Raw genomic sequence first — 22,477 nt, 5'->3', positions numbered from 1 at the left:
GGGAAGGGAAGGGAAGGGAAGGGAAGGGAAGGGAAGGGAAGAACTTTCCATTCTATCTTCACCTTCTGAGAAGCTGGGATTTACTATTCCTGCTCAAATGATTTTTCTTTTTTCCTTTTCTTTTTTGAAGGAAGGGTGAGGTTAGAGGGCCTGCTAAGAAAATAAATAATTTCATTACTCTGGCAGAAAGCTATTACTACTCATTGCCATGAAGAGGATCATCAGGGAACTGACATAATTTAGTCCACTTGACTTGTACCAATGCCAAAAGTTTACTCCATAGCCTGTGATGTGTTTGGCATAAGCAGTCCACTTACCAGTGGTTTTACTTTCTATGGTTCAGTTACCCAGTCAGCCATAGTCCAAAAATATTACATGGAAAAAGACAGCAAAAAGTATTTTATAAGCTCTAAATTATGTGTTTTTCTAAGCAGTATGATTAAATTCCATGCCATCCTGCCCCTTCCTGACCTGGCCTTTCTCTGGTATATCCATATTCCTCCAACCTGAGCAGCCATGGTTATCAGATAGATTGTCACAGTACTGCAGTGCTGTGTTCAAATAAGCCTTGTTTTAATTTCAGAATAGCCCAGAGAGCGAGAGTAGTGATGTTGGTGATTGATACACGCCAAAGAAAAGCTATAAGTGAAAAGCGAGAGACGATATTCACTTAACTTTTATTATACTATATTCTAATATCAGTTAATCAGTTATTATTGTTAATCTCTTACTGGGCCTGATTTGAACACCAAACCAGAAAGCTAAAAAGAGTTGTCTGCCCTTAAATAAAACCTGTGGCACCTAAGTGAACTTCCATGAACCAAAGACATTATCTACACATTTCAAGTGTTCCTTAGGAAGATCACAAACTACACTGTATTCAGATTTAAAGTTTGAAAAATAAAGTTAGAAAAATTTCTGCTTTAATCTTTAAAAACTGTAGGACAGAACAACAGTGTACAGTAAGTTGAAGCTAGAGGACAACACATATAGAAGCACATTACCTTCCGCTTCAAGGTGGGTTTTGTAAGAATTGGTGGTGAGTTTGACCGAGGACTTTCTGGCTCCTCCTCCTCCTCACTGCTCTCACTAAAGCCCCTAAGGACAGCCCTGTCTCCATCACTATAGCAACGAGACAGTCTATCATTTGCTTCTGGCAATCTGCACCTAAGAACCTTCGGACTTTTCTTTAGCTGTTCTCGCCATAGCTCAGCACCCTCACTTAATCTTCTTTTGGGAAGATCTGGCTTCCCATCCAGGCTTGGCTGTTCCTGAGAGGTTGTCAACTGTTCACTTTCAGTGTATTGTTCTTGGGAAGTTTCCAATTTTTCCTCACATTCTCTATAGTGTTCCTGAGGAGCTGATGGAGTCTCTTCCAAGAGCAGTCTAGAGTCTTTATCACCAAAGTGTTCTTGGGCCTTTCTGTTTTTCCTCCCACAGCGGCCCCTCCGAGATGGTTGACTATTCGCAGGAAGACTATCACGGGGAAGGACCTGCTTATTCAAGCGTGTGGAACTGGCTGGAGGTATAACTTCTGGCTTCTTTTCACTTTCTACTGAAGAATAAGAGTCTTGTTCTTTGTTCTCCCGAGACATAGACTTTCCCACCTGATTTGGGAAAATAAAACAAACTGGTTAAGTTTTCAATCCTGTATACTTATATCTACCTCTTCTGCCATTTCCATGACATACAAAGAAACCAAAATTAGGCATGGTGGTGATAGCTTATAATCCAATACCCAGGAGGCTGACTGTGTGTTCAATGTACGCATAAATGTGTTTAACCAATGAAGGATTGATGATGGCCTATACTATATAGTTTTCAATATTTTTCTTCATGTGATTGTGTACATTGAAAATTTCAGTGTTCTACATTTTAAGGAAAATGTACCTTCATTTCATGTTTGCAAAATGTACTTGATTCAATGCAGACTCCTCAATTACTATACAACTTAAAAATCAACTGTTTATATGCATTCTGGTAAGTAATTGGCCATAATTAATACACTAGAAGAAATCTCATGGTCTCCTAACGGCCTAGCACTTAAAAATACACTGGTAAGTAAATGAGCCACAGTGTTCCTGCAATTTCTACCTCTGAAATGAAACTGTCATCAAAAACAGAGACTACTGCTGGGCTGGAGGTGTGTAGCAAGTAGTAGAGTGCCAAGCAAACAAGCAAGCCAGCCAACGAAGTGGGAGGTCCAAGAGTTCAAACTCCAGGACTGGCAAAAATGAAACAAACAAAAAATTAGAGACTACTCATGCACCACACCCTTACACTGGTCTCTACTTCTCTTTCCTGGTGCTGGGGCTCTTCACTGTCTCCTTCATCCACCTCCTCTTCTTCCTCCTCTGAGACAACAGAGTTGGAGACTATAACAGGAGTCCAACGCAAACATTCGGGATCTACATCCACAGGTCGCAAATTCAGTTGAAGTTTGGCCATGTGATCCTGGATAAGTTTTTCCCGGCGTATAATCACAAATCTACAACCAGAGAAAAGTTTATAGCAATCAAAAATGTACAAGATGTACATAAAAATGAATATGGTCATATAACTGATAAAAAAAAACCCTTGAGATGACAATGAAAAATGCTTTGGAATAATGAAATATAGAAAAAGGCCACCTCAAAGTGCTAACAAGTATGAGTTACTAACTCGAACTTTCCATATGTGCAATTTCTTCTTCTCTGAGTTCCCTTTCCTATTATCCATTTATTGATCTCAAATGTCTCCCTTTTTCTGTAGCTTTTTTCTAGTCATTTTATTTAAGGGTACAGTCTGTCCTTCATTTTAATATATATATGTTTTACTTGGTGTCATTTATGTGGATAATCATGGATATATTTTAATGATACTGTTGCTAGAGGTATTTTTTTTAAATAAAAAGTTACTAGAAGAAATGTATTTAGTGGTTTAGGTCCAGAAATTAGAAAGAAAACTAGAAAAATAGTCTATAGATAATTATTAAATACCATAGAAACAAAATTGATATAACTCAGAACTACCAAGTATACCACTTTACATTAATTACTGTTTTTTCATCAATAATCTGGCTATCTGGTCCCAAAAGTTCCATTCAATTTCTTTTCTTTTTTTGGCCAGTCCTGGGGCTTGAACTCAGGACCTGGGCACTGTCTCTGGATTCTTTTCGCTCAATGCTAGCACTCAGCCAACTTGAGCCACAGTGCCAAATTTAACCTAGGGCTTCATGTACAGGAGGGAAGCACTCTTGCCACTAGGCCATATTCCAGTCCCCCAATTTCTTTTCAAAGGGATGTAAAACTCACTGGTCACTACGGAAGTCCAGCATTCGTAGGTGATGGAGTGTGGAAGTAATGTCTTGAGGGCAGATGCCAGTCAACTTGCTTAGCTTCTTAATGCTGATTTGCTTGTCATTTTGGTGATAAAGGCACTCCAATATTACACTTTTCCAATAAGCCATGTAGGAAAGACGACCTAGATCTGATAATGGTTTCTCAGGAGATCCTGCTTGGCCTTCACGTTTTGATAACAAATAACCTAAAGAAATTCCCAAATGTGTCAAAAACTCTAAAACAGTTTGATTCACCAAAATAGTAATAACTTTTGCTATAACCAATCCAAGTATTATAATAGCAATTTCAAAGGTAAATACCTTTAAAAATAGAAAACTACTTTAAAACAATGTAGATTATATAGTAACTTATAAATGCTGTGCTTTATCCTAATTACCTTAAGTTAATAGTTCTTGGTCTACAGTCCAGTTAATGAAAACCAGGACTTCTATCAACAACTTACATTAATAAGATTAAAGCTAAAATGGCTTTAATATCTACATAAAATAGGAGAAAATCATCTTTGCATATTTTATTTGGACCACTAGAGGGCCACTGCTGTATCTAAATTGAGAAATACAAAAGAATGTCATAGTTCCAGCATAATCCTAAGGTTTCTTCTATGAAGAATAAATTTCTTACTTCAAACACTCCTTACAACTGCCTATCAGTTTTGCCAAGCAAGACTGTCAGGAAGAAGGTGTCAACTTAGACACCTTCAAGGAAGGGACACACGTGGGTGCATAAAGAATGAGAGAAAGAATTTAAAATGGGCATGGCAGGAGAAATTAGCTTTTGTCTCATTAAAGAACATTTAAAATGAGCCTAAAATGGCTATCTACGCCTGGCACTGGGCACATGCCTGTAATCCTAGCTATTCAGGATGCCAAGATCTGAGGATTGAGGTTTGAAGCCAGCGTGGGCAGAAAGTCTATGAGACTCTTATCTCCAATTAATCAAAGAAAAAGCTGGAAGTAGAACTATGACTCAAGTGGTAGAGAGCTAGCCTTAAGCAAAAGAAGCTTAAGGACAGCACCAAGGCCCAGGGTTTAAGCCCCAGAATTGGCAAAAGAAGAAATTTTTAAAAGGCTATCTGGAAAAGTAAAACAAGTACTGTAATCCTACAGATGGTTGTTTATACAGCTCAAAAAATCACTATAAATAAAGTTTCCCTAACTTTACGTAATAGTACTTAACATAGTAATTATGAGTCTTATTTCAAATAATATATTAATACCAAAGGAAATATCCAGTTCTGCCCCATACTATTATCTATAACGGCCAAGAAGATAACTAGTAGTGCATACCTTTCATAAAACTGGTCAGGAATATAGTTAAAAACCAGTTAAAGAAGCTTAAGTGATTCAGATGAGAACTAACTTCTCATTTATATCTATATCTGTATAGACACAGAATATCTATAGAATATATCTATACCTACAGAATATTTATCTCTATATATCTATATCTATCTCTCTAGACAGATGTATGTATATAGAGATATAGATAGATGTAGATACACATATATTCTTTTAACTAGCATTTTATAGCAATATCTAGGGGAAATATTCCCTCAAACCACTATTTTATAATCATAAAAACAATTATAAATGCACACTTAACTTTGTAAGCAAGGTTATCAATGTATAAAACAGTGCAAGTTGCACATAAAATGGGAGGAGAAAACGTTTTGTCTTTAGTGAACTCTGCTTTTTAAAACTCAGAATAAGTTGTACTGTCACTAAGCAGGACCCAAAACTAAAACACAAGCATGCAGTTGCATATGCACATGCACACACACACACACACACACATTACATTAATAAGGAAATGAAAACTGAACAGGTTCTATATTTTTATACTAGTACTAATTTGGTTTATATTGTCAGTATTGCTGTGAATTAGTTACTACTGCATAAAACTAAATTCCACTGTGAATAATCACACAAAATTGCATTCAGTACTAGATATTTAAAAATACTTTGTCCCAACCAAAAGAAAAAGGACTGTGGCTTTAAGGGTCACACAAAATGACAAGTGATACTAAGAGCTAGTGAATCGTCTATAAATCTTTAAATATATACATCCAGAAGGTTCACAGGAAGAGACCATGAGAAGCTATGTTAATATAATCCTTACTAAAATCGATGAGGAACCTGCCGTAGCCCTTACGCTGGTACTGAGGAAGAATCATTATACAGGAAACGTTGTATTTCTGTTGGCAGTGCTTTTCCTGGTAGAAAAAGAACAGAATTTAAGTTTTAAAACAACCTGGCAAAACTGAACAGCAATGCTAATTATTAACAAACAAAGACTAACAACTCAAACCACAAAGCAACATCTCAGGAGAGTAAAAATAAAATGATGCTACCCAACACCACCTGCAACTTAAAAACATGTCAATGTCTAAAATCAGCAGAGGATTCTGAGCCCACCTAATCTGCAATGTTACAGTAAAGTAAAGAACCAGAAACAAGAGGAGTCATCAGCTTTTAAAAAGCTTCCTTAACTTCCTGCTTTGGTACAACACAGAACAATCCCTTCTATTAGTCATACCTAGGCTTTATGCAAAATAGTTCTGGCAAATAAGTCTGAGAGAGTATCACCAATTAACCAGCAAAGCCATTAAAAGTATGGCTTGACTAGTAAAATGCCAACTGAGAATAAAAGAGCCAAGCAAGAGCACAAGGCCCTGACTTCAGGAGTTCAAGTACCAGTGTCAGTATGTGCGTACACCCGTCCCCCACTCGCCCTGCCCCCAAACACCCCTTACTTCTACAAATTAGTCAATATATTTAAAATCAGCTTTACTTAGTGAAATAGTCCTTAAAGAAGTCTTACAAAACTACCCCTTCCCACTAAACTTTTTTTTTTCGTTTTTGCCAGTCCTGGGGCTTGGACTCAGGGCCTGAGCACTGTTCCTGGCTTCTTTTTGCTTATGGCTAGCACTCTACCTCTTCAGCCACAGCGCCACTTTCTGCCTTTTGTTTATGTGGTGCTGAGGAATCGAACCGAGGGCTTTGTGCATGCTAGGCAAGCACTCTACCACTAAGCCACATTCCCAGCCCCCAACTTTTTATATTCAGATTTTACCTTGGGATTGGCTTGAATAAAAGTACATCTTTTAAGTAGTATGACTAGGAAGCGCTTTTTCTTCAAGAGTAGAAAATTAAGAAAAAGAAAATAACCTTTAATAAAAATAGTCTCATTCTTATTCTATGCCTAAAATTCAAATTAAGATCAGAAAATTTAAGCTAAGAAAGAACTGAGAGAGGTAATGACTGTGTTTATCTTACAAGTTCTATCCATTATCACCATGGGAATAGAAGTCATTTTAAAACTTTTCCTCCTGAGTATTACCAGCATTGTGTGTTCCTAGGAGAATATTGTCTGTTGTATGTTACTAGGCACCTCTAGCAATTGGTAAGTTTCTGAATGTACCTACAATTTCCTTTCCCCAAAAGCTACAAATGACACTGTGAAAGTGCTGTATCATATAGTCTCCTAATAAGAACTAACAAAGATAGTTTCATACAAATTTAACATTTCAGATTTAAATTTAAACATTTAGGTTACAGTGACTGATGCTTATTACCCTAGCTATTAAGGAGGCTAAGATCGGAGGACTGTGGTTTAAAGCCAGACCAGGCAGAAAAGCACAATTAACTAGCAAAAAGCTGAAACTAGAGATGTGGTTCAAGTGGTAGAGTGGTGGCCTTGAGGAAAAAAAAACAACCAAGAATGCTAGACTTTGAACTCAAACCCCAATACCTGCACAGTAAGTAAATAAATGAATAAATAATACTTACTTTAGAAAAGTAGCCAACAAGGTGGCAGCCCTTGACATCATTCTGTGTTAATACATAAAAAAGAAATGGCTCCACGTCATAATAGAGTGTTTTGTGGTCAAGAAACAACTTTGCCAAGAGACACAGGTTTTGACAATAAATGGTACTCACATTCCCATCAACCTGGGGAAGAAGAAGAAGAAGCAATCAGAAAAATGCCCTTTTAATTCTAGAATAATATATATCAGCCGCTGCAAGAATCCCTGGCCACCTCTAAGAGGACTTGTGAGTGACCCCAGTACAGGAGAACCTTAAAACTGTGGTATAATGGTACTTGCTACTTTAAGACAACTAAATATATACAACTGTACCTCAATAGGCAGGAATAAATGGTGGTGAAGATCTACTTTTAAAATAGCATTTTTCTGTAAGAATAAGATTAAACGCAGCTTATTTTAAAAAGTAATTGAACCAAAGATTTAAGTGTAACCTCTTCTAAAGTACACTGCTAGATAAAACAGTATGCAACACCTCTACTAGCCGCCTAAAGCAGTACCATCTGGCTTGTTACATTCAGGTACCCCAAGTGAAGCTACTTGAGACAGCACTAACTATTGTCACTTAGAAGTGCCAAGCAGCTTCCTAGGTAAGAACCTGGCAAAGAAGCCTGGGACTGAGATCGGGAGCACCATATTGTCATTCCTGGGTTCTTGAGTTGCTGCAGCCTACATTCTTAAGAAAATCCCAGCAGATGACCATGTTACCTCCCAAGATTATATCTGGTATACTAAGTAAACTCTTCAGCAATCTAAGTAACTTAATGTAACTTCTGTTATCATATGCATAAATATATGCTTAAGAAGCAACTGGCTTTTTAGTATTGTGAAATGTATCATACAAAACACTCAGTGTCTGGACAATCTAAATTCTATCACTGTATTAATTAACAGGACTTAGTGTATATTAAGTACTCAATATTTGACACTCAAACCTTCAGCACTGAGGATCAAGCAATTAAAGATCACTATTAGGAGCCAAACAAAATCATAGGCATGTTATATCATTAAGATTTACTACTATTAGAAGCTAGATGGTGGTGGATCACGCCATATGTATGGCTATTCAGAAGGTTGAGATCTAGAGGACTGTTGTGAGGCCAGCCAGACAGAAAAGTTCACCAGATTCCATGTATAAGCAAGTCAGCAAATACCAGAGCTAGGAGTGGTGGCTCAAGTGGTACAGCATCAGCCTTGTAAGCTCAAGGACATAAAGTCAAATAGAGGAAGGAAGGGAGGGAGGGAGGGAGGGAGGGAGGGAGGGAGGAAGGAAGGAAGGAAGGAAGGAAGGAAGGAAGGAAGGAAGGAAGGAAGGAAGGAAGGAAGGAAGGGAACATTTACTAACACAAATGAATATAACATTATAAAAGATATCCCTCTTAAATAAGAGAAATGCTTTCTAAAAGCCCTATTATATACAGTCTAAGACATACTTTTATGACCTTAACCTATATAAAAGCAGATGGCATTTTATCGAATGGAATACTTTTTCCCTCTTACTGGCACATAAAATACATTGCAAGTGATGCTGCAGATTCAATGACATACAGAGTAGTTTATTGTGAGGTAAAGCTTGTGAACTTGGTACCATTTGGTTGTCTGCCTTCAGCTAGCTGAATTATCTGACTCAGTAATGAGTGAACAATAATAAACATTTCCCCCCCAAATCAACACTACAAATGGCACTTGTTTTTTAAATTGTCAGAAGAACAAACATGTGACTTACCTCAAAGACAGAAATATTATTTTTTCGATATATCTCATTTGCAGGAGGATGAAACCAACCACATTTCTTCATGTGCTGCTGTAGAATAGTTCTACTTTTCATGTATTTTAGACAGAACTCACAAAGATACAATTTAGGTAGCCTGTAAATAATAATTAAAACGGAGCTTTACATTTTACATATCTTCAAATTTCATGACTCTATTTTACTTATTACCACCCACATGTTAAAAAAAAAAGGTGTGGGTGATTCATATCTATAATCCTCGGTTACTTAGGAGGTTAAGATGAGAAGGAATCATGGTTCCATGTCAACCCTAGAACCCTTCTCAACCACTGGGTGAAGAATCCTAATGCCTGTCATCCAAGCTACGAGGAAGGATTGGGAGGATCATGATGACAGGCTAGCCAGGGCAAAAGTATTTATTAAAAATGCATCTCAACTTGAAGAAGTTGGGTGTGCAGCAATGCTCCTGTCATCCCAGCCATACTAGGAAACATAAAATAAGAAGATCCTAGTCCAGGGAGAGGCCCAGGGAGGAACTAAGACCCTTTCTCAAAACAAAACAAAATGAACAAATAAACAAAGAACAAAACAGTGCAGCTGTTGCTCATAGCTCATAACTATAGTCCTAGCTACTCAGAAAGGTGAGATGTGAGAATCAAGGTAGGAAGGCAGCCTGGACAGGAAAGTCTGTAAGACTCTTATCTCCAACTAAGCAACAAAAAACGCTAGAAGTAGAGCTGTGGCTTAAGTGGTAGAGCAATAACTTTGAGCAAAAAAGCTCAAGGACAGTACCCAGGCCCTGAGTTCAAGCCCCAGTACCATCAAGGAGGAAAGGGAACACATAGTCAAGAAGGGGCTTGACCAATGGCTCAAGGGTATATACCTAGCCTAGCAAGTGTGAGGCTTTGAGGTCAAACCTAAGTTTAACCAGTCCTCCCCCCTTCCCCCAAAAGAAGCAAGACAATTTATCACTATCTCCATTAATCAAAGAAAGAGGAGGAGGGAGGGGGAGGGGGAGGAGCACAGGAAGAGAAGAGGGGAGGTGGAAAAAGGAAAAGTAGGGAGGACAAGAACTGAAACACAAACTAATTTATATAGCAGCACATCAACTTTGCCCACAAAAAGGCAAAGATGAGAAATTAAGGCAAATCAGTGCTCTTCCTATGAAGCTAAGAATTTTTTGTCTTTTGAAGTCGTTTAACTGACAGACATGAAAATCTCAGATTTTTTTCTCCTTTGAGAATCTGAAGTAGAATAAAGCTTGCTTCTGAACATACAAATAGAAAAAGATTTTGCTGAGCTACAGGTTCTTCTACCTTCCTTTGTTTTGTTGTCTGTTATCTTTGTATTCATCTATTCGAATAAAGAAATAAAGGTTTCCTGAATACTTACCTCATGGCAGGCGTTATACTGGAGCAAAAGGTGTATGTAGTACAGAGTAAACTGCACATATAGTACATATTATAAAAACAGTAATTTGTAAATGATTTAAGTTTGAAATTGCAACACTAAATATGTTTCGTCAAGTTAGGACAAACTACATTCTCTCTCTCTCTCTCTCTCTCTCTCTCTCTCTCTCTCTCTCTCTCTCTCTCTCTCTCTCTCTCTTCCTTTTCAACAGTACTAGAGTTTGAACTCAGAGCTTCTTGCTTGCTTGGCAGGTGCTCCACCATTTGAGTCATGCCTCTAGTCCTACTTTTTGTTGGTTATTTTTGGAGATGGAGTCTCAAAGACTTTTCTGCCCAGGCTAGCTTTGAACTGCAATCCTCCAGATCTTGAGTGGCTAGGATGACATGCATAAAACACAGGCTCCAGCCCTCCTTTCTATCCCCAAAGTTCTAGCTCTCTACCTGGCTAAAACGGGGGGTGGGGGGGGGGGGGAATCACTGTAGGAAGTGACTGAAGTTTTGTAAGCTAAAATAAATGCTCAAATTATTCTTTCAAATGTTGTAATTTCAGTTTTTAAATTGCATTTACTCAATACCCTTATGATTGTAGTAGTACTTTAATAGATCTTTCTTATCCTTTTTATAAGGAATTTCGTTAAAAAAATAAGTAAATGATTAGATCAGTTCACAATTAAAACTGTTAGCTTTTACATCTAAGACCCTAAGACTAAAAAAAGCTTTCTGCTACAAAATAAAACCCAAGTACCCTCAGCACAAAATTGGCTTCATTATATCTAGCCTGTATCCAGAACTGCTATGCCTAGATAAACTAAGATCTGACATCATCATTCATACTACATATAAAACACTACTAAATAGTAAAGTAACAAAACACAATGCAAATAAATTACTGTATCTTGCTTCATTATTTAGTACTAACATGGAAGGAAAATTTAAAACCTCAATAGTTTAGCTGCTATTAGTTAAGACAGTTATGCTTAAAAAGATTAACCTCGAATTAAAGAAAATACTTGTCAAGTAGGTTACTATACATAAAAAAAAGCTTGATTTATTAAAGTAGGAGGATCATAACCATTTTCACATGTTAGAAGTAGTTTGGGAAGTATAATTACAAGTTACCTGAAAATACCTAGTATTCTACTAAAGCCTTTCCTGGAGCATAATATGGAACAGTAGTACTGTATGAACCAAAATCACTAAAAAATCACTGTATAAAAATCATTCCAAAATAATGAGTGAAACAGTGTTGACACCATGAAGTGCAGGTGCAGGAGTAAAGACCACAGGAAAGAAGTATGTCCTGTGCTACTATGCTTGTTTCCCTGGCCTACCTCAAACCCAAGTATTCAGACAGAAACAGCAGTGAGACAAGTTTTTTTTTCCTTCTTTACCACCAGATCTACAAATTTCAAAATGGAATGACCTCAACTATAACTACCATCATCTAATGTGGTCACCAAATTAACGAAGGTCACTACCAAGTTTTCTTCTTGAATATCCTGAATACTTTTGAATGATTTTTAACCTTAAAGGTGAAAGGGGGCCTGGGAATATGGCTTAGTGGTAGTGTTTGCCTAGCAAGCATGAAGCCCTGAGTTCGATTCCTCAGCACCACATGAACAGAAAAGGCTGGAAGTGGAGCTGTGGCTCAAGTGGCAGAGTGCTAGCCTTGAGCAAAAAAGAAGCCAGGGACAATGCTCAGGCCCTGAGTTCAAGCCCCAAAACTGGCAAAGAAGGAGAAGAGGAGGAAGAGGAGGAGGAAGAGGAGGAGGGGGAGGAGGGGGAGGAGGAGAGGGAGTAGGAGGGGGAGTAGGAGGGGGAGGAGGAGGGGGAGGAGGGGGAGGAGGAGGGGGAGGAGGAGGAGGAGGAGGAGGAGGAGGAGGAGGAGGAGGAGGAGGAGGAGGAGGAGGAGGAGGAGGAGGAGGAGGAGGAGGAGAAGGAGAAGGAGAAGGAGAAGGAGAAGGAGAAGAAGAAGAAGAAGAAGAAGAAGAAGAAGAAGAAGAAGAAGAAGAAGAAGAAGAAGAAGAAGAAGAAGAAGAAGAAGAAGAAGAAGAGAGAAAGGTGAAAGGTTGGCAGCTACATCCTAACTTTCTATTTACTTGCATTAAATTCTCAATAGGCCATTTTTAACTGCTACAATATGAAAGCTGAAGTCATATAGTAACTGGTAGAGTGCCTGCCAAGCAAGCACAAAGCCCTGAGTTCAAACCCCAATATCACCAATCAACCAATCACACTATGAAGATATGGCGATAACATTATCTGAGTACAATTTTTCATTGGGGACAAAATGTTGCAAGTGAATAATTCCTCAACTTTAAGTTTGAGAAACATATGTTTAGAAAAAAGCAGCGATGAACCACCTAAGCTTTACAAATTATTGTGAAGATAAGCACTAACTTTAAGATCATCCAGTCCATTTAGTTTAGGTCTCATATCAGAGATGTGAAAATAAAATACAAATTTTGTCCATTTAAATCATTTCAAAATGCCTATACACGACCAAATACAATATTATGAATGTATGCCATTACCTTTGAGTAGCAAGGTGTAGAGCACTTTGTCCATTTAAAAACAAAACAAAAATTTTGATTAACATTATATGAAAAATATAAAAGAAAGCATTATAGTGTGCTTTATTCCAATAGATTTCTTGATGAAAATATTTTAAAAGCCTCTGACTAATCCAACCAAACCCAAGGGAATAACATTGTTAATTTCAAGGGAATCACTTGAATAAATTAGAAAAACAAAACCTTTTAGTAAAATGCATGAACAGCTGCAGTTTTCTCATGAAAGAAAAAGAGAGAAAGGAAAGGAGAGAAGGAGGGAGGGAGGGAGGGAGGGAGGGAGGGAGGGAGGGAGGGAAATGAAGGAAGGAAGATAATACCACATAGAACATAGATACCATGAGATGAAATGCAGATATGGAAATTCTCTATCTATCTATCTATCTATCCATCCATCCGTCTGTCTCTCTCTCTGTCTCTCCCCTTACCTACCTATCTCCCTAGAGAATTCTACTGGCTCTGCTACTGGTGCATTGTTTGTTTCAGACAGTCTCTTGCACAACCCAAACTAGCCTAGAACTATTATTTAGCTCAGATTTGGTACTCTTTTTCCTGGCAGCACCTCCTTGAGTCTTAGCTTTGCTCAGATCCAACATAGGTGGACCTTCTACTCTTGAAGCTTAAAGTTTAACAGTATGCTAACACCCCAGCAGGTGAAACAGGGATGGGCAGCAGCTGTGTATAATTACTTTATTTCTAAGAATGGTACAAATTTTTTTTTCCTTAGTTCTTATAGTATTTCTGACTTCTGCAATACCACCCAGGAGAGTAGCAGTCAATGTGGCCTTTATAATACAATCAACTTGTAGTAAAATTAACAAAAATTATACCAAATATTAATTAAGTAGAAGATTAAAGCATGAGCCATGTTATACACACTTCTGTGAACTAAATGTTCAAAGATTATGGTGATGTGATATAAGAAGAGGGCTTAATTCCTAGGTCTGTCACTTGTAAATATTATTGTCTATGGTATATCTGTTGAACCCTGGCCTATAAAATGAAATCAAAAATATTCTCCTCATAAAATTATTCCAGCGATAGTCCAGTCCCAAGTCCAATGAATGGTAATTATACCTAATATTAGTTATGGTTATTCTATTCAGCCATTTTACTCTATAATTTAATAGGCAATATTACTAAGGATTGTTTGGTTTCTTCTGTAGTAACTGGAATTATATGAAAATCTAATCTAGTAACAATTTTAGTAACAACTATGCATCAGATGAAGGCAGGAAGAGAATCAAAAGGTAGAAGAAACTTTCTGAACTGGTAGGTGCTAATCTGCCTCATCAAAACCTCAATGAGGGCTGGGAATGTGGCTTAAACGATTCAATTCCTTAGCATCAGATACACAGAAAAGGCTGGAAGTGGCACTGTGGCTCAAGTGGTAAAGTGCTACTAGCATTGAGCAAAAAGAAGCCAGGGTCAGTACTCAGGCCCTGAGTTCGAGCAGCCCAAAACAAAAAAACCTCTCAATTATTTAATAGTCAAGTTTTTTTTGTTTTTTTAATTATGAAGGAAAGGTCTAAGCAGCTAGAGTAGAGAGTATTCCCACAAGGACACAAGGACAAATTGTCTTCCTAGCAGCACATCTAAGTTATGTTTCTAATGGTGAACCAAATAGGGCTCTCTGTGAACTCACCTTTGGCCATATGTGAATACCATGTAACTTTTAAAGAAAATTTTATAGTAAAAGTTGTTTATATTCTTCAATGTCTGAGACTTAATCAAATTGCTACAAATGAAATAGCATTACTGCCTTTTTGCCTTTTTTTGGACAGTCTAGGGGCTTGAATTCAGGGCCTGGGCACTATCCCTGAGCTTTTTTGCTCAAGGTTAGTGCTCTACCACTTTGACCCACAGCTCCAATTCTGGTTTGGGGGTGGTTAACTGGAGATAAAGAGTCTAATAGAATTTCTTGCCCAGCCTGGCTTTGAGTCGCAATCCTCAGATCTTAGTCTCCAGAGTAGCTAAAATTACAGACATGAGCCACCAGTGCCCGGGGGTCATTGCTTTTTGAAAAATAAATGTATATATAAAATTATACACAAAAGATTTTTCCTCTTTTACAAGACAACATGTAGTAAACCATCTGTACAACTCGGTGGGGGGGGGCTGAGGAGGAGGGGGATAGGAGAAAAATGAGGGAGGAGGTAACAAGTTTGACAAGAAGTGTACTTACTACACCTTAAGTATGTAACTGTAACCCCTCTGTACATCGCCTTGACAATAAAAATTAAAAGAAAAAAAAGGACGAGAAATAAAAAAAATAAAAAGGTTTTTTCCAGTTGTGATTCCCCCACCGCCACGCCGCCATGCCCTCTTTTTTCTTTACTCTAACTGCCCTGCTTTGGAATTAGATTTTCTTTTTTAAATACCAGTCCTGGGGCTTGAATTCAGGGACTGGGCATTGTCAGAACTCTACCACTTAAGCCACAGCAATACTTCTATCTTTTTGATGGTTAATTGTAAATAAGAGTCTCGTAAGCTTTCCGGCCCAGCCTAGCTTTGAACCTTGATCCCCAAATCTCAGTTTCCTAAGTAACTAAGATTACAGACACACGCCACTAGCACCCAGCAAGGATTTAAGTGTTTTAAACCTTTAATCTAAGAAATCTAGTACAAAATTTTATGTAAACATCACCAAAATTAAGGATAGAGGTTTATTATTTGGAAAATGAAAGATATCTAAACATTTTGCTCAAGTTTAAAAGAACTCAGCAGGGCTAGGAATATGGCCTAGTGATAGAGTGCTTGCCTCATATACATGAAGCCCGGCATTCAATTCCTCAGCACCACATATATAGAAAATGCCAGAAGTGGTGCTTTGGCTCAAGCTAGCCTTGAGCAAAAAGAAGCCAAGGACACTGCTCAAGCTCTGACTTCAAGCCCCAGGACTGGCAAAAAACAAAAACAAAAACACACTCAGAAGTACACCTACCATACTCATTAAAGATATTAAAAAATGAGTGTTTAAGAAAAAGTCTGTAATTATTAAAGATATTATTAAATTACTGAATATTTTCTGAGAGAAACCTCAGGACAACAATAGAAAAGGAAAGATATAGTAAATGTTCGAAATCTTGCCTTAGGAAGTTGACTGTAAATTTCTTATACTGTTGCTGTTTTCTAATATGATTCCCAATTATTATTATTTTTTTGGTTATTTACTTTCTGCTAGCAAAAGTCTAGGTAATCTAAGCAACAAGTTCAATGATCCTTTCAGTGTCTTAAAAGACATAGTTCATGATTCCATTCTCTTGCCATGTTTTGAAACGTGCTAAGTTTAGCTATTTCCATTCTTTCCTGGAGAAGAGACAAGATGCTTGTGATTTTAAACCATCTCCATCATAATTCCAGGTACAGTAGATAGCTTGATAAACAAATTTTCTTCTCTATATTGAGCACTCTGGAATGTGGACAATAAAGGAGCTTCCTTTATACTTACTCCCATATAGCTAGGTTTACAAGTGAGTCTCACCACACCTACCTATTTTTCTGATATGGTCCCACTAATTTTTTTTTTTGCCTAAACTGGCCTCAAATATCCACCCTCTTAAGTCCAACTCTCATGTAGCTAGAATTATAAGTATGCGATCACGGCAAGCCAACATATTTCTTCTTGATTATTCAAAATCATCGCTATCTAAAATTTCTGAGGAATCAACTAAACACTAACAGTATTCTAGGCAGTTGAAGAATTTGTTTTTTAACATGCATATATACATACATGCACATGTATTATGTACAATTTTATAAGACTTGTTTATAATTATCTTCCTTTAACTCCATGGTATAGAGTACTGCTTTAGATAATAGTCAGTCAGTTTAGGGCTAACTGATACGTGTTTCACAAGCCTGTGTTTCGTGAAGGGTTTTTGTTTTGTTGGGTATTTTTGCCTCTTTTTTCGCGGGGGGGGGGGGGGGGCGGGGGGAAGGTTTAACTGTCACTTCTTCACTGAGCTCAGGGTCTATTCTACCATTCTTACTCCTATTTTTCTTCTGCTATACCCCTGGAAACCACATCAGCAAGTTATATGGAAAGATAAAATAAAAAGATGCCTTCAGTGGAAGGCCTTTTAACAACTATACTGCTCTATTACTAGTTTCTTGGGAATAACTTACATTACAGTATTCTGTACATTATAAGCACTAATTTTTACTAATTAATGTGACTGCTAGACTTTGCTACAATAAACTAGTGTTTAACTTTTTAAAAATCTCATCTTATTTCTTTTAATTCCATCCCTAAAGGGAAAATACAACTCATGTTGTTGGGTATTTACCATTTTCTATGTGATATCCATGCTTTACCTCACTTAATGTTCATGGTAACAGGTATTATTAGTAACAATGTTTTACAAATAAGGTAACTGAAGCATAGGGTAGTTGAGTGACTTCTAACATTATGTCACTTATATATGTCAGAGGGGAGTCATGGAACCAATTTGGCTCTGCTACATAGAGTACCTCATCCGAAAAACTAAAGAATGACCAATTTTTATCTCCAGAAACCAAGTTTTTATACATGATATTATGCTATACTCATTTGTCTAAATATTCTTGGGAAAACACAGTATCCACTGCATTTTTAAATTATAAAAATTGAGATCAAAAGCTGTGCAAGTGAAACTTTATATGTGATTTTCTTTTTTTAATTTAATGTGAAGAGTAAAGGCAAATTTGTCATAAAGTGTTCCCTTCTCATTCTGACCAAGTGAAAGATTTTTAATTTTAAACCACAGCGTTTGCAGAGGTTACAGGAGAGAAAATGTAAAGCCAGGTGGAATTAAGAGGCCTTAAGGACATTAAAAGCTCTTAGCTTCCTCAAATGTGAAAAGATAAGCTGCTAAATATCTCCAGGTCCCTTCTAGTTCTAGAGTCCTAAGATGCTGAGAGCAGAAGGCAAAGGGTCTCTCCAAACATACCTTGAGTATTCTTGAGGATATGGGGAGGAGTACCAGGTGTGAATCTCATACTTCCCAAACTCAATGACAGAGGGACAGCGAACTTGTGGGTCAGGGGGACCAGTCACTCCAACTTTCTGTGTAGTTAAGAAACATTACAAAAGTTAGCTAAATTAAATATACTGGCATAACAAAAAAGAATATCTGAATCTAGATATTATCTTTCCTCAAGATTCCATAAGAACAACAATAAAAAAATGTCAGGACCAAGCTAACAAATTTATTTCAAAATTAATTATATTATTCTTCCCCAAATAAGGAATAAAATGGTAATGGATCTGTTAGAACAATGCAGTTGGTGTCACTGTACTTTATACATTTAGTAACACTGACAATTATTGGAAAGTCACACTTTCCCCAAACTAAACTTACTCTTACTGATTTTTAAAAAAATTCTGTCATTTAAAAATATTAGATAAAGGATATTTTTAATGGGGATGATGTTGCTTATTTACCTCAGCTAACAGCAGTGGAAATGACCTACTGAACATGAAAGTACATAGAGAAAAGAATACTTTCCTGATTTAGGAGACTTAATAAATCCTTAAAAATAATATAGAAAGATTATGATAAACGAACCTATCAAGAAAGTCTTCCTTTCATAGTATATTAATTTAGTAGAGTGGAGATTTAACCAAGAAAAAAATACTTTGCCATACATAGGCTACATTCTTCTATCTTCTGTTTATAAACAAAAAGTATCCATGTCCCCCTTACTCCTAACAATAATTCTTGGTTAAACCAATAATAGAGTGATTTTTAAAGTCTTTATAACTTTTTCTACTTCCATACCAGCAATTTGAATATAAGCCACTGCTGAAGACAATGAAGGTTTTAAAGCCTTAAGTTCAAAGGCAATTGGCTGGGCTTGGAATATGGCCTGCTTGCCTTGTATATAAGAAGCCCTGGGTTCAATTCCTCAGCACCACATATATGGAAAAAGCCAGAAGTAGCACTGTGGTGCAAGTGGCAGAGTACTAGCCTTGAGCAAAAAGAAGACAGGGACAGTACTCAGGCCCTGAGTTCAAGCTCCATGACTGGCAAAAAAAAAAAAACAAAACAAAGGCTTTGTTTTGTACGCAACTCATATATATGTGTATTTATCATGGAGGTTTTATAAATACTAACTTATTTAAGATGAAAGCAGAGCTAGAATTTAGCTTTATCAAATATAAGACTTAATCACTTTAAGAAAACCCAATTACTTCTTCAAAAGAATAATCATGTACTAGCATAGTAGTTTAAGTGGGGAGGTGCCCAAAACAAAGCTCTGGGTACAAACCAAAGGGGAGGGAGGGAGGGAGGGAGGGAGGGAGGGAGGGAGGGAGGGGCAGGGGAAGAACCATCAAAATGATCCTTCAGTATTATGTCTTAGAAATCACTCAGAGATTACCAAATTTCCCTCCTGGAGCTCATAGACACATGTACATTACTAAGATTTTTTATTTACTAGTTCTATATAAATTCTTTGATAAGAAAAAGCTTCTTCATTACAATTCATTTGAGAACTCTCCTGGGCCTAGCTAACTATTCCCTTTGCATAAAAGGTCAAGGGATTTAGCTTAGGTTTCATTCTGGAATACTGCCAGGTGAGATCTCGAGATCTTTTTCAGACACCTCAAAACAAAAGACAAGCATATTGTACTAAGTACTGGGACTCCTCCAAATGCAAAAACAATACAGAAACACACAAAATGAGATTAAAATAGGATTTACTACATTCCTAAAAACAAAAACAGAACTTTGTAAAAGAGAATAGAGTATGCTATTTCATAAAGCAAGACTTTTCTATTTTCACAGCTCAAAAACAGTAATACAGAAAAATAGTGGAATAACCAAACACCAGAAGCCAAATCTACCTTCCTAAGACACAGATCAAAGAGGAGGTACAAAGCTGAACCAGGCACCTGCTGTGGCGCTGCCTGCTGGGTGAGAGCCTTCCCATCAGCTGCCCGCTGCTCTTCCAGGCGGATGTCTGACGTAAAAGTGGACATCCAGTTCCAATATAATTGTTTGCACATCACCGCAACTGAGTCTGTACAGAGCTAGATGTGTGGCAGATCACCTCTACCCACACCCACCTTTCACCTCTGAGCTGCACAACACTGCACATGCGCTCATGTGTGTATGTTTTCCGCCACTCCCAACTCCCTTGTGCAGCCTCCAGAGCAAAGGTGTTTCCACTCCGTTACAAAGCACTTACAAAGTGAACAGGCTCTACATAGGAAGGAAGCAACTGCACACCTACATTATCCACCCAAATCTGGACCCAAATCAAACGATACAGTCAACTTTGTGAAGATAATTAAATTTTTCAACTAGAATATCCATCAAGTCTGTAATTTTCCACAATGGCAAGTCTAAAATAATTAAGAATACAAAATATATATATTTTAACTCTTAAAGCAAGTTCTTCACTTCATGAACTTTTTCCTGTTTGAACATGCCAAATTCTTTAAGATGTCATATATTTCAAGTCTGAACCCTTTAATCTATAATCACTAAGGGGAGGATTAAATGTACTAGTAATTTGGCTTAAATCAAAAGAAAGCTTTATGCTTATTTCTAATAATAAAACTTTTATTACTAGCAAGTTTATTTTTTAATGTCAGTTCTAGGGCTTGAACTTGGGGCCTGGGTGCTGTCCCTTAGCTTTTTCACTTAAAGTTAGTGCTCTAGCACTTGAGCCACAGCTCAACTTTTAGCTTTTTGGTGATTAACTGGAGATAAAGAGTCTCAGGACTTTCTGCCAGAGCTGGTTTCAAATTTCGACGCTCAGATCTCAGCCTTCTGAGTAACTAGGATTACAGCAGTTTTCTTTTTTTAAGTCTATTACTCTTTAATCAAAACAGCTTCCATTAAATGGCATATCTAGTTCTAATTTCTAATATATAAAAGACATTCCTGAAGCTCCCCCTAATCTGGCAAAAATACCCAAAATACAATTTATGCAAATGCAACTTCACTTTCCATCCCCCAAGGAGGAATGGTATATTGAGATGAGAGTAGAGGGTGAGATGCCCTCTTACTAGTACGAGACAGAAATGTGGGGAGAAGAGATGCCATACTGGCATTTAAACATTTTCCCTAGAAAGATCATAGTAAGTAATCCTTTCAATTAAGGGTTAAAAATAATCTTATGAAAAAGGTGTAAGAATAAATTCATGTGCTCCAATATATGAACAGAAGGGAGAGAGAAAAATCAGCAGTCATGAGCAGTTACTGTGCCAGTCTCTCAGCTTTCTATGGTTGTCTCATTTAATCCCCAAAATCCTTTCCTCAAAATTGGGAACTCATGACCAATTTACAGATAAAAATTTGAGAATCCAGGAGGATAGTGGGCCAAATACCAGATAAGAACAGAATTACAGATAGCCCTCAACTAATTAATTTTGTTTTGTTTTGTTTTTTAAAGTCAGACCCTATTTTTCCTAAGCAGCTGGGCTGTGGCTCAGACCTTTTGCATGCAAAAGTTCCCAGAACCCAAACAAAAGAAAATAGTCTGGCACTGGTGGCCCATGCCTGAAGATCAAGGTCCTGCCAGTATGGGCAGTTAAATCTGTGAAACTCCTGTCTCCAATTAACTACCAAAAGGACAGAAGTGGAGGCGCAGCTTAAGTGGTAGACTGCCAGCCTTGAGTAAAAAAGAAGAGGGACAGTGAGTGCCCAGGCCCTGAGTTCAAGAACCAATACTGGCACACACAAAAAAAAAAGAAAGAAAGGAGGAAGGGGGAGGAAGGGAGGGAGGGAAAAATCAAAAGAATGCAAAAATGAAACTACATTCTAAAATCTCTAGAATAAAATGTTTTAGATTTTTTTTGTTTTAGAGAAATATTATAGCACAGACATGTACTAAATTGGTAGCCCAATAGGATTTGGAATAGCACTCCATAATTAGACACATTAATATTTCTTTTAGCAAAATATACTGTAGGTCACATTAACTAGTATGTAAGAACATAAGCAGCTGCATGTCAGTTTAAATGTTTTGACAACAACGAAGCTCAGGTAAATCTGTTTACGTAAAAATTCATTTGCTTTATCTAATGAGTGAGTAACTTGTTTTACTGTACTCCAAAGAAGATATACAGATGTGGATAAGCACATGAAAAGACACTTAACATCACTAGTAAAATGCAAATGAAATCACAATAAAACAGGAAGGTGGTTGTCATTTCAAAAAATAGCAAATGTTAGTAAGAATGTGGAGATATTAGGAGCCTTAGCTCATTGCCCATTGGGAATGTAAAATAGTGAAGAAATACTGGCAGTTCCACAACAAACTACACACAGAGCTCTACCAGCAATACTATGCATAATAGCCAAAAGGTACTATCCATTAGCAAATAAACAAGATGTGGCATATGCATACAATGAAATATTTTTAACATGAAAGGGGAAGGTATGTATGCTAAAATAAAAACCATGGAGACATATATTAAGTGAAATAAGCTACACACCAAAACACAAACTCATATATATATATATATATTCCTAGAATAGTTAGGAACCTAGAATACTTAGAAAATAAAATGGTGGTTGCCAAGGTATGTAATATTCATCAATACTGTTGGGTACAGGGGATCAATTTTGCAAAATAAAATGAGGAGGTCCTGGAGATCAATGCTGGTA

At 37.2% G+C, this 22,477-nt stretch overlaps 1 protein-coding gene across 3 annotated transcripts in view; it reads right to left on the bottom strand.

Moving 5' to 3' along the window:
• Kat6a (lysine acetyltransferase 6A) overlaps positions 1 to 22,477 on the bottom strand; it is a 120,804-nt gene that overhangs the window by 12,476 nt on the left and 85,851 nt on the right. For all 3 annotated transcript variants that reach the window (XM_048330434.1, XM_048330435.1, XM_048330436.1), the window contains 7 exons: positions 17,807 to 17,922; positions 8,891 to 9,032; positions 7,130 to 7,291; positions 5,460 to 5,553; positions 3,294 to 3,525; positions 2,281 to 2,488; positions 1,005 to 1,607 (listed from right to left, as the gene is read on the bottom strand). In XM_048330434.1, the coding sequence (XP_048186391.1) occupies positions 1,005 to 1,607; positions 2,281 to 2,488; positions 3,294 to 3,525; positions 5,460 to 5,553; positions 7,130 to 7,291; positions 8,891 to 9,032; positions 17,807 to 17,922 (1,557 nt within the window). The remainder of the gene's footprint in view (positions 1 to 1,004; positions 1,608 to 2,280; positions 2,489 to 3,293; positions 3,526 to 5,459; positions 5,554 to 7,129; positions 7,292 to 8,890; positions 9,033 to 17,806; positions 17,923 to 22,477) is intronic.

The sequence above is a fragment of the Perognathus longimembris genome, chromosome 21, assembly GCF_023159225.1.
Source record: "Perognathus longimembris pacificus isolate PPM17 chromosome 21, ASM2315922v1, whole genome shotgun sequence".
NCBI lineage: Eukaryota > Metazoa > Chordata > Mammalia > Rodentia > Heteromyidae > Perognathus > Perognathus longimembris.
Note: the sequence above shows the minus strand (reverse complement) of the source record. Positions and strands in the feature narration are given on the sequence as shown.